General features: G+C 34.6%; 1 protein-coding gene across 1 annotated transcript in view; it reads right to left on the reverse strand.

The window, feature by feature from the left end:
* Nucleotides 1-12,756, reverse strand: part of cue (Low-density lipoprotein receptor repeat domain-containing protein cueball) — a 51,142-nt gene that overhangs the window by 15,623 nt on the left and 22,763 nt on the right. Inside the window, exon 2 of the mRNA XM_017619168.1 lies at nt 3-427. Coding sequence (XP_017474657.1) covers nt 3-427 — 425 coding nt within the window. The remainder of the gene's footprint in view (nt 1-2; nt 428-12,756) is intronic.

Below are 12,756 nucleotides of genomic sequence, written 5' to 3' on the forward strand. Positions count from 1 at the left end.
CAATAGAGTTGACGACGGCAAAAGTCTATAGCAATGCCATCGGGCAGTGTTACTTCCTTAGTGAAATCGATAAACACATTTGGTGTGGTAGTTTCATTAGCATCAACAGATACCATTAGGATTTTCTTATTCAATAAATCGCTCCAGTAGAGTTTACGATCGAGTGGATCGTATGCAAGCGAACGAACTGCTTCATTCTTTGTGCGCTGTACCATTTTCTCAATTAAATGCGGATCTTCGTAGTCTTTGGGTATCATGAGTGAGAAAATGCTGCCATTGTGGTGTAACTCATCGCTGAAATATATCTTCTCTTCGGCTTCATCGAATGTGATGGCACCGATATGTTCAAATTGATGAGCCGATGACATAACTTCCTTCCAATGTTCATCGTAAAAGACTATTTTTGATTGGGTGGTGACAGCGAAATCTGCAAATGAAAAAGAAGAAAAATAAATTAAAAATAGTACGTACATAATTTTCGCATATTAGATGATCGTAAAAGTTAGAATGTTTAAACATTATGTAATGTTTTTATTAGGGTGATTGGCTCGGTTTTTCTGAATCGGTTTCCACCAGTGTTTCTTGATGTTGCAACACAAATGGAGAGACCTAAAGCAGAAGTACACTCGGAGGTTTGCCATTGTCTGCCGAGGGGCGAACGCTATTTCGATGTGTAGAAATTGAATCATGGACCTCCTGAGTGGCAGTTATCACCTATAAGAACTCGGCTACGGCGACAAGAACACTACTCAAAAGCGAACAAAAGTAAGAAAAAGGGCAATAAAGTATTAAAATAAAGTTAAAAAAATAAGACCAAACGTGTAATTTTCACAGATTTTTGTTTGTTTTACTTTTGATGTAAAAAAAAATTTTAAACTGTTCTGCTTTGCTATTTTCTAAATAAAAGCTATCTTTACTGGTAATAGCTTTATTGTAATTTTTGGTCATGCCTTCTTACCAGCATAAACATTTTCACTTTGCGAAAACTACGGAAATAAAACCGGTTTATCCGGGTTTTACCTAATTTCAAAATCAGGAACCGGTTTTTTCTAAATTGCAAATTTTCGAATTACTCGAAAACCGGTTTTGGAAAAAGGGCGAGTAATCGAAAACCCTAGTTTGTATGCCATTTTTGTTACTACTTCTTGTACTTTGTAGATGTATAATGGAATGCCAGTTCTTCGCCAAGCGAATCATAAAATTGTGTATATTTTACGACTCTCACATATGTTTGTATTTTGGCTCTTTTCAGTGTTTTTTTTTACACGCATTTACACTGCCGGAACAAAGTATTAGCACAGCAAATTTTTCACAATATATGCAACAATTTTTATTCTAATATTTTTCCGAAAATTTTGTATAAAAATATGGTTAATTCTATAACAAAAACCATAAAAATAGAATTCCTAAACTTTGCGCAAAACTCGCCGAAATTCAGAAAATTTTCAACTTTTTAATCAGATTTTTTAGAATTTTTTTTGAGTATGCAGACTTGCTCCCCATCCGATACGTTCTGGCGATATTTGAAGCGAGTAAAAGTATCGATACTTTATTGGTATCGTTTGATACCTAAATCAATGGCAAGCCTTCAAGTGTATTTCCGCAATGAAAAAGCTTCTCCGAAAAATCATTTGCGTTCGGAGGCCGTGTAAAACTGCATATCTGTGGAAAAAAGAGCACAAGGCAACCCATGTTTGCACCAGAAATATATGCCTGTTCCATTATTTCTCGGCGAAAGAGTGACGCAACATGCTGTGAAGTATCAGATGTCAAAATTTCTTGGGACTCACGCACGAAAAAATGACAATTTTTAGTTGTAAAGGGGCAAGGAAAAAGCCCTTATATCAACTCACGTCGAGGTCACGTTTAGTACATTTCTTCGCTAAAATCGAATGAAAATGCTGTCAGAAAACTTCAAAATGCATCTTATGGTTTAATGTTACAACGACCATAGAGATTAAAGTTTTAAAGATTCAGAGTAGAAATTTTTCATATAATTAAACTAGATCAAAAAAAAACATTTCTAAAATAAATGTATTTTTTGATTATTTTTCGGTTTCTGCCTTTTTTTAGTTCCTTCTTTTGCCTTTTTTCCTGATTTCTAGTGCCTTTTCCTGCCTATTTCGCTATTTTATTTTGCCTTTTCCTGCCTACTTCGCTATTTTATTTCGTCTTTTTTATTGGTGTTTAGGTCCTAAACATCCGTTCCCTGGTTATGAGTATCTATATAGTTTAGTTTTTTTTTTATAACGGAATTCTAATCGTCAACATATTCAGAATTCGTTATGTAGAAGCTTTTGAGTCGACATTTTGTTATGTAGAGGCTTTTGTTAGCAGAACTTTAATCGTCAATATATTATATTGAGTTTTTCGATTTATTAAGGTTCGTTATATCCAGCTTTCTTTGTATGTATAAACATTTATATACATATAAATAACTCTGTTACATAGTGTATATGTAGATTTCTGGTTAATATATGAGTTGACATTTGGAGATGCGCCCATTTTCGCAGCGCCAAATTTATTTTTATCTACTAAAACGATTCGCAAGCGACAAAACATGTGATTTAAAAAACAAACGTAAGAACAATTCTAATTGAATTCAAAGTTAATTCATGCATGCATAAACATACCATATGTACATACATTGATTTTTACGATATAACGACACTGGGATACCCGAAGTGAATCAGAATGGTTGATAAGGCATTTTTAAGGTATCTTGAAAATCATTAATAAAAATATGCTGACGCATTCACGTTCCATAGATAAGAAACGATTAGCGCTTCAGAAATATTTCGAAGTGCGTGGCTTCTCCCCTAAATTGTGGAGTACTAGATAAACAATAAGGAAAAAATTTAAATTTTTTGTAGAAAATAGCCAAATTGGCATCGGTGATAGGGATTCCGTATACATGCAGTGACTCAAACAAGTGACTACGTACGTGTTCGTTTTTTTTAATATTTACAAACTTAGGAAAATTCAACGAATTTTCATCACAATTTTTAACTTTTTAATCTGAATCTCCAGAATATTTTTAGGTAGGCAGTTTTGTATTTGAATTTTACTTCAAATAAAGTGCAATTCTCAAGCGGCTAATAAGTCTCCTTGATTTTTAGTTAGTTTTTTAGTTGCGAACAGTTTTTCATAAGAAATTGTGATGGATTTTTAGTTGTCTAGCGATCACACGCGATTGTTCGACTAACCAATAATTTTGGTAGCTTTTTTTGGAAATCTTTCCAATTTTTGGGAGAAGCTTGGAAACCGGCTTTGAAAAAAGCCTCTATTAATTTTTGACTTTGATTACACTGGCCAACAAAATTTTGCTAGTTGATTCCTACGGACTTTTTCTATTTCCAAATTCCTCAATTGGCTCTAGTGTTCGAGATTATTGGGATCAAATGTATTAAAAAACGCATTTTTCACACTACAGTAGGAGAATGACGATGCAGGGAGGAATTTTCCGAACAGCATAAAAAGAAAGCAAATTATACATACATTTATAACCAGTGGTCACTGTAGTTGTTGGAATTTTGCTGGGCTGTGTTATATGTACATTAAAAAAATACAAAATAAAACGATAAAGAAGGAATACATAACGTCTAAGAATAATCAAATAACTGAAAATGTAGCAATTCACGATTTGTTGTAAATAAATTAAATTTAGTATTTACTATAAATTACCGAAACAAAATACAATATGTAGATACATCCCATTTGAAATACAAAAGAATACAAGATTTACAATAGCCAAGGCCTATTATAAATCAGCATTGCAAATTTTTACTTATTTGTTAGCAATGAGAGTCGATATGCAAGCACTGAAAATTTCAAATTTTCAAAGGAGTTGTAATAAGTTTGTGCGTATGTATGTATGTATCCGCATTAAGGTGGTCCAAAATTGCATGTAAAAAGGTAAAATACGAATTTTAATGCTCTCACCCCCCAGGATTATTCTATATCGAAAGAAAATATACCTCAACTTTTTTATTTTGAAATCAAAAAATATTTCTTAGGGGCAAATTTAAGCCATTGTTTTACATATAAAACCAACTGCAATCTTTAGACGTATTGGAGACAATATTTTGCAAACCACTGCCGAGATATGGCTCTCATTGTTTGAAAAAGTGGTCGAAAAAAGGATTTGCAGAATGTCGCGCATCGAAATTTGTTTGAAAAACTAACTGAAAGTCTGTAATATTATTAATTTATTTAAATTTAAGGTTTTGTAGCTCTACATTAAACAATTTTTATGAAGTGTTTGCTTACAATCGCAGTCTCCTTACCAGTTTGAACTCGATTGTGAAAGTTCTTTGTATTTAATTAATTAAAAGACGGAAGTGTCTTTAAAGTTTCAGTTATGATTTTGGAATGGAATAAGTAGAATAAATGCAGCTAACTGAAATCCGTTTAATGAAAATGGCTTGCGTTTTGAAGGCGGCGTACAGTTCAAGCGATTTTGCGAAATTTTTGTTATTATCACTCAAATTTATATAAGTTTATTCATTACGCCATATTTCAAACTTTTGAATTTTTTTTCCAAAGGTGTTGGGGTTGGGGGTTGCGACAAAAAATTCTAAAAAAATCGGAGGTAATTTTCAGCCACTTGAAACTTGCACTAAATTTGACTGGGCTATAAAACAATGTACATACATATATACTCAAAAAAATTCTAACGCTTTTGAGAAAAAAAGTGTGAAATATGGATAAAAATGTGTCATTTTTTTAGTTTTCTACGCAAAGTTTTAAACTTGGGTTTTGTTATAGAATTAACTACATTTTAATTGAAATTGAAAAATAAATAACTAAACAGGACTGGCAAACAAAAATCACCTTGAAATGGGGGTTCTATTGATATGACCGATACTGTATGTATTTATAGATTTACATTGATTAATCAAAAGACTGTATAGATAAAAAAAAAACACTTTGAAGTAGACAATTTTAAGTGCTAACTCTTCTACATATTCAAGTTATCGATTTCTCTAATATGCAGACGTTAGTTATGATTGCACTAACTGTACTAGACATTACAAGTGATGAGAACCATGTTCTCATGAAATATGTATAAAAATAAAAATACTTCCATTAAAATGCAAAAATTGTTAAATAATAAAGAGCTTATACTCATAGATATATATGTACATATGTACTTATACATACACTTAAGCTGGTAGATGCACTTAAACACAAAGATGCACTCAACAAATTTTGTGTAAATATCTTAAAAATAAATCCAAATACAAATAACAATTTTACGCTTTAACTCTTTCTTAAAATACTACTAATTGACATGTTTGCAAGTGCTAATTGCATGTTACATTTGAAGTACCCAAGGCGCCCAATTGCGTGCACATGTAAGATTAGGTAAGCAGACTATTCAAGATTAGCACTTGATTTTGAAGAAAGTTAAAACATTTCAGAAGATTTGTTTTGAAATTACTGATACAAACGATACGTAGTTACTGGGTGAGCAAATATTGCAACAACAATACTGGACGACAATCTTTCGCAGCACACCAAATAAGCGATTCCACAAACCCTTAAATCATGTTTTAAATTCTACGCGACTAGAAAGGAATTGGCCACTGTAACATAATTGCTATATAACCATTGGTTCCCAAACTTGCTTTTCTTGTAGAACCCTATCAAAACTTTACTGGTTTAGGTGGACCCCCTGCTGCCCTCAAAATACTGATCTCGCCCTGAGGAGTTATATTTTTTGAGAGAACTCCACAAACTCCTACATGTTCCGGCTCGCTCCTGAATTTGGATGTGACGTACTTGCAAAATTTGTGTTGATGGCATAATTTTTATTTTTATCACTCCGAGTTTTAAAGTGATGCGAAAAATATTCATCACCCACATTTTTAGAACACATCACTTGGAACAACAAACCACAAAGCTTTTACCGCCAAACTTTAAATTCAGAAACTGACAAAGGAGAAAAGACCGAATCAAGAAAAACCGATGATAAACAAGCAAGCAAGCAAGAAGCACAAAAAGTGTTCCACCATCTAATCCTCTTCAAGGCAGAATGGGCAAATGGAGTTGTCATATGCCACATGAAGTGACCACTCAGTAGTCCAACAAGTTGTCTGCAGTCCCGTCTTCTCAGTGAGAGCAAAAAAACTAGATAGACCTTCTCATATTGAAGGCAACATCTCTCAGTCATTGCTGAGCGAAGTTTTCAACCAGTTTATGATGGTGGCTTCGATGGTCGAAGTTGGGAGTGCTATAACTGGTTGCGGTTCGCCTGGAATACCTGGTCTAAGCTAACTGTGGCCAAACGATCAGACGTATCATTGCCAGGCACTCCCGAGTGACCTGGCGTCCAGAGTAAAGCGAGCTGCTTATGTTTGCCAACATAATTTAGTCGAGACTTTCATTGTCGAACTAGTTTGGAAGTACTTAGATAGAGGAATGGCCAATGCCTTAAGGGCAGCTTGGTTGTCACTACAGACACGCAAACTCCTTCTCTTCCACTTGTTTTCCACCTGGTTCTGGTTTTGAGGATTGCAAATACTCCAGCTGGAAGACCGAAGCATATTTCGTAAGAGAAAATTGAAGTTTATCCCCATTCTTCGAAAAAGATCCCAGATCCTGGCCCAGAGTTAGTGTGTGAGTTGGGACTCAGTGCTGGAATTAAACCAGCATTCCCCCTCAGGGAACTCAGCATTATAGACACAAGTGCTCAAATCTCTGCCGCCAGCAATTTCAGTGTTATCCATCCGTTTCTTTTTGGTCTGCAGGTGGCATTTAAGGCTTCCCCACGTATAAAGACACAAAGTGACGGTAAGTGCAGCGTGGACTTACAACTCGTGGATACCCATATTTTTTTTAACGGCAACGTAGACCCCCGTCGAGTCTCCCGTGGACCCCTGGGGGTCTACCGGGACCACTTAGGGAATCACTATTTTAGATGGATGAAATACTTCAAAAACAATAAGCTGATCGCCTTTTCCAATCTTGATGGCATGATTGCAAATGTGCGTGCTATATTCGCAATGCAATAAATAAACGATTGGAACATAACTCGCTGGTGTGTTGTTACTGGGCGGTTTGACAACAGTTAATTAAGTCCAATAAATTGATTTTCGATTTCAGTATATGAATTCATTACCATAATAAAACCTAACGTACGCAGTACAGTATTGGACAAAAATCTAACATCATACAGTGGGTAGCATAACAAAGTTGTCACAGACTAAGTGAAAATAGAAAGACTTCCAAAATTTGTTCTTTGGCAGTTGTTACTACAAAATCCAAATTAAATGTTATCTCGGGAAAATTGTGTTGCACAAATAATTTGTCATTCATCTAATATGCACTGTGCTTGAAAATTCAGGCATTTGTATGGCCAAGTTAAAGCTTAGACAGACGGCAGCGTTGTTAATCCGGATCAACTTGTTAATTCGGCTTTATCTAATAGTAATCTTTATAAAATATGTAACTGAATATGAAAAGTTATTAATGTCGATTTGATAAGTTCCCGCAGCTGCAAATATTTTATTCCATAGTGTATTTCATATCCATCACGTGCCGGGCAGCAAATAGTCAATATGAAACGGTACAGCATTATAGCTAACAAAGACACAAAAAAAATATTTCGATAAAAACTAAATTTAGTTAATCTGAAGCGAATCCGAATCAGATTTCAAAAGTTGCATCCAACCTCAAATGGTTACTTTTATTTCGCTATCTCTTCTCGTTCTATTTGATTTGGTCCCTTTCATCCAAAATAGAACGCTGTGCGAGCAGTGCTGAAGAAGACGAAGGAAGAATTATGATCTCAACGAACTTTATAATGGCATGGACATAGTCAAACGCACAAAAATACAACGATTACGCTGGCTTGGACATACATACATATGTATGGTGAAAGGAATCTTCGCCCCGGCTCCCAAGAGCAAAGGCATTCACGACCGCAATGAAAGGACCCGTCTCCATTTGGTGTAAACATGGCGTTGCTTCGCAAATTGCGAAATTTTTTGATCTCAGCTTAAACCGAAGAAGGCCAATACACTTAAGTTGCAAGATTTTTGTATGTAAATGCTAGTCGCAAAACCTGGCCATGAAACAGATAAGACAACATAGACAATGAAATAGAAACTACATAGTTAGCGCTCGCTCGATCTGTTTATGTTATTTAAGAGATGCATATATATCGAGCCCTAACCGACAAAAAGATGTAAGCGGCATTTTTTCAAAATTTTATTTTTGATGCAAAAATGTTCCTAGAGCATCCAGATGCATTTCTGCATTAAAAATCAAATTTTGAAAAAAATGTCACTTACATCTTTTTGGCGGTTAGGGCTTGATATGCGTATACAATAAATAATGTGCCCTCCAGAAAAAATTTACTAAAAAAATAACCAACTTTTTGCGGGATTTTTATAAAATACTAGCAGACCCGGCGAACTTCGTCCCGCCCAAAATTAATTTTTTGTATTGAAACATTTTGGTACAACATTTTCACCAACAGTTCACGTCCATGATTTTCAGTGACGCGTTTATCTTCTAATATTACGGTTTGGTGGTTGTCGGAAGGCATATTTCCATTACCATCTTAAATAACCTAGCAAAATTGTATATGCATACAAAGATACGTAATAGCTTCAGTACCATTTGAAAGGCGCCACACCCACCTTATAAAATAGCCACAATTTTTCCTAAGAGTATGGGAGTGATTTCTCATATCTCCATACCATGTTCAGGTACTCTACCATGAACACTTCCAGAGATATGCAGTGTGAAATATTCGGTTTGCATTGGAGGTGCTACGCCCCTTTTTCTTCAAATTTTTCTTCTTTCAAATTTTTCTTCATGACTATGCGTTTGATTTTATATGTCTTGGACATACCAAGTTCCAGTACTCTACTATGAACACTTGCATATTTACACCCTATTGTCATACCTACGAAATATACACAAAAAATTTCATTCAAATCGGTTACGCCGTTTCGGAGGAAATCGACCACAAACATCGTGACACGATATTTTTATATATTAGATTTTTCATACAAAAATACCAAAAGATCTAAAAGAAAAAATAGAGAAAATTATTTTAGGATAGGGACACCCTAATCGCCAAATTCCTGTACTCTATCGTGAACACTTCCAGAGGTATGCAGTATGAAAAAATCGGTTGTATGGGAAGTGCCACGCCCCCTTTTCCAATAACCACAATTTTTTTACATGAGCATGCGATTGGTTTCATATATCTCCATACCATGTTCGAGCACTCTACCATCAACACCTCCAGAGATATTCAGTATGAAAAATTCGGTTTGTATGGAAGGTGCCACGCCCCCTTTTCCAATAACCACAATTTTTTTCCATGAGCATGCGATTGGTTTCATATATCTCCATACCATGTTCGAGCACTCTACCATCAACACCTCCAGAGATATTCAGTATGAAAAATTCGGTTTGTATGGAAGGTGCCACGCCCCCTTTTCCAATAACCACAATTTTTCTCCATGAGTATGCGATTGGTTTGATATATCTCCATGCCAAGTTAGAGTACTCTACCTGAACACTTCCAGAGATATGCGGTATGAAAAATTCGGTTTGTATGGGAGGTGCCACGCCCCCTTTTCCAATAACCACCATTTTTCTCCATGAGTATGCGATTGGTTTGATATATCTCCATGCCAAGTTAGAGTACTCTACCTGAACACTTCCAGAGATATGCAGTATGATAAATTCGGTTTGTATGGAAGGTGCCACGCCCCCTTTTCCAACACAATTTCTCAGATCGATGTTTATTTCTTCAATAGTACCATGATTCCAGAGTATGCGATGTAAATCGGTTTGATAGGTCACGCCCCTTTTCCAAACATTCCATGAGTATGCGATTGGTTTGATATATCTCCATGCCAAGTTAGAGTACTCTACCATGAACAATTCCAGAGATATATAGTATGAAAAAATCGGTTTGTATGGGAGGTGCCACGCCCCTTTTTCCAATAACCACAATTTTTCTCCATGTAGTATGCCATTGGTTTGATATATCTCCATACCAAGTTAGAGTACTCTACCATGAACACTTCCAGAGATATGCAGTATGAAAAATCGGTTTGTATGGGAGGGCCACGCCCTCTTTTCCAATAACCACAATTTTTCTCCATGAGTATGCGATTGGTTTGATATATCTCCATACCAAGTTAGAGTACTCTACCATGAACACTTCCAGAGATATACGGTATAAAAAAATCGGTTTGTATGGGAGGTGCCACGCCCCCTTTTCCAATAACCACCATTTTTCTCCATGAGTATGCGATTGGTTTGATATATCTCCATGCCAAGTTAGAGTACTCTACCATGAACACTTCCAGAGATATGTAGTATGAAAAAATCGGTTTGTATGGGAGGTGCCACGCCCCTTTTTCCAATAACCACAATTTTTCTCCATGAGTATGCCATTGGTTTGATATATCTCCATACCAAGTAAGAGTACTCTACCGTGAACACTTCCAGAGATATGCAGTATGAAATATTCGGTTTGTATGGGAGGTGCCACGCCCCCTGAACCTAGCGATATGAAATATACTTTACATCCGATTCTCATACCTACCAAATATACACAAAAAATTTCATAAAGATCGGTCCAGCCGTTTCGGAGGAGTTCGACCACTAACACCGTGACACGAGATTTTTATATATTAGAAGATATAACTTGTAGTTAACTACAAAAAGCTAACTTGAAAATAGTTGAAAAGTAATGCAGGAGTCATGCAGACGCAATCGGGAAATTGTTTTCTTTAAACTAGTTTATATTTAAATATCCTCATACAAATTTTATTTTGAATAATCTTTGTTTCTGCACTTCACAAATACTTTTTGGAATTCAGAACAAATAAAATGAAGAGAGAAATTTTATATTATTATTTTGAAGTTGCCTAAACAAATATGAATTTATCTAAACAAATATGTAGTTAAATAAAGTAAATAAATAAATAAAAACTTAAAAAAAAAGTATCGTTTTTCTTATTGATATTTTATGTCCAAAAGTAGTAAAGTTAAAGTAGTTAGTTAAAAGTTAGTTGACGTCTAATGTAGAGGTAACCACCATTGACAATTTCGCGGTCATCGCCACGGAAATATAGTCAGCTTTCTTCAAAGAAAATATGCAGATAATAGTGACCTTTAGTTCCTTCCTAAAAAACTTCAAGTTACTTATGTATGTATATGTAGTTAGATATGGTATTTCCTGCAGGGTATTTATATTTTGAGAACGTTACAACTACATAAACGTATATACATACATACATACATTGTGAACTAGTCAATTTCACTTTGTTTGATATGTACGTGCCGCTGTGGCTAAGTGCTTAGATATGCGTACTATTACTCCTTAGGACCTGGGTTCGATCCCTAAATTAGAAAAAAAATGTCTCACTGTGCTCACCCCTCGGCAGGCAATAGCAAACCTTCGAGCGTATTTCTGCTATCAAAAAGCTTTTCATAAAATACCTTTGCCGTTCGGAGGCGGCATAAAACTTCCTTCATTTGCGTAATAACATCAAGACACACACCACAAATTGGAGGAGAAGCTCGGCCATTTATTATAAATATGTGCGTCTTAAAGTTAACGCATCAACAATTCAATGACCTTAGACACTACTCTATGTTAGGTCGAGTCGAAATTGGAATACAATTTGCAAAACAAACAACAAAAAATTTTTAAGTAAAATAAAAGTATCAGTTAATAACCAGCTACATTTCGAAGCGTGTAATTTTTGCCATACTATATACATACATACATACATACATACATATGTATGTACATTAGACTGCATCGCTCCCAAAAAAAAAATCAGTACTGTTTTTCCACCGGAATCCAAAAATCTATTATATTTAAGACCTGCGCCAAAATATTTCTGGAAAATATTAAGATTTACGTGAAATTTACCGATTTGAAAATACCTTCAAAAATGTGACTTTTTTGTGATTAAAACAGTTTTTTAAGTATTTTTTGCAAAAAAACACCTCATGATATTTAAAAAAAAATGTTCAACGCAATCATAATAATGAGTGTTTTGATGCTGTTTTTGAACTTTTTTCAAAGACTGGTTTAAGAAATTTCTATATGGGTATAGTTTTGGCCCACTTATTCAAGTTTTTCTTACACAAAGCTTGGAGAAAAGTTAAAAAACAGCATAAAAAATCTCATTATTAAATTCCGTTGAAACAATTTTTGAATATTTTTATATAGATTTTTTAAACTTAAACTGTTTTGTCATCTGAGAGATTTTTTTTCAAAAAAAAAGCCTTTTTAGAAACTATTTCTATTCATAAAAAAACTCCATTTTTGAAGGTATTTGCAACTCGGTCCAGCTCACCTAAATCTTAATATTTTTTCGAAATATTCCGGTGGAAGTCTTAAAATATAATAGATTTTATAATCCCGGCAGAAAAACTTTTTTTGGTGATGCAGTCTAATGTGCATATGAACAAACTCACACTTTGCGCGCGAGTTGTTATAAGATAATTAGCTAAATGTTAAAGCGTTAAAACAAAAAGACGCGGCGATATACGCTGATTATCTATGCATAGATTTGTATGAATGTATTCATATACATGCAGTGACTCAAAAAAGGGTGCACATGTTGATTATTTTAAATATTCACAATTTTTACATATAAATTTTTTTATTATTTTACTAAAATATTGTTCATGTTTTGACCAAACCAACTTTATAAAAAAAAATTTGAAAAATTCAACAAATTTTCATCAAAAATTCGAACCTTT

This window comes from Rhagoletis zephyria, unplaced genomic scaffold, assembly GCF_001687245.7.
Source record: "Rhagoletis zephyria isolate East Lansing unplaced genomic scaffold, Rhagoletis_zephyria_1.1 Rzeph_scaffold_01798, whole genome shotgun sequence".
NCBI lineage: Eukaryota > Metazoa > Arthropoda > Insecta > Diptera > Tephritidae > Rhagoletis > Rhagoletis zephyria.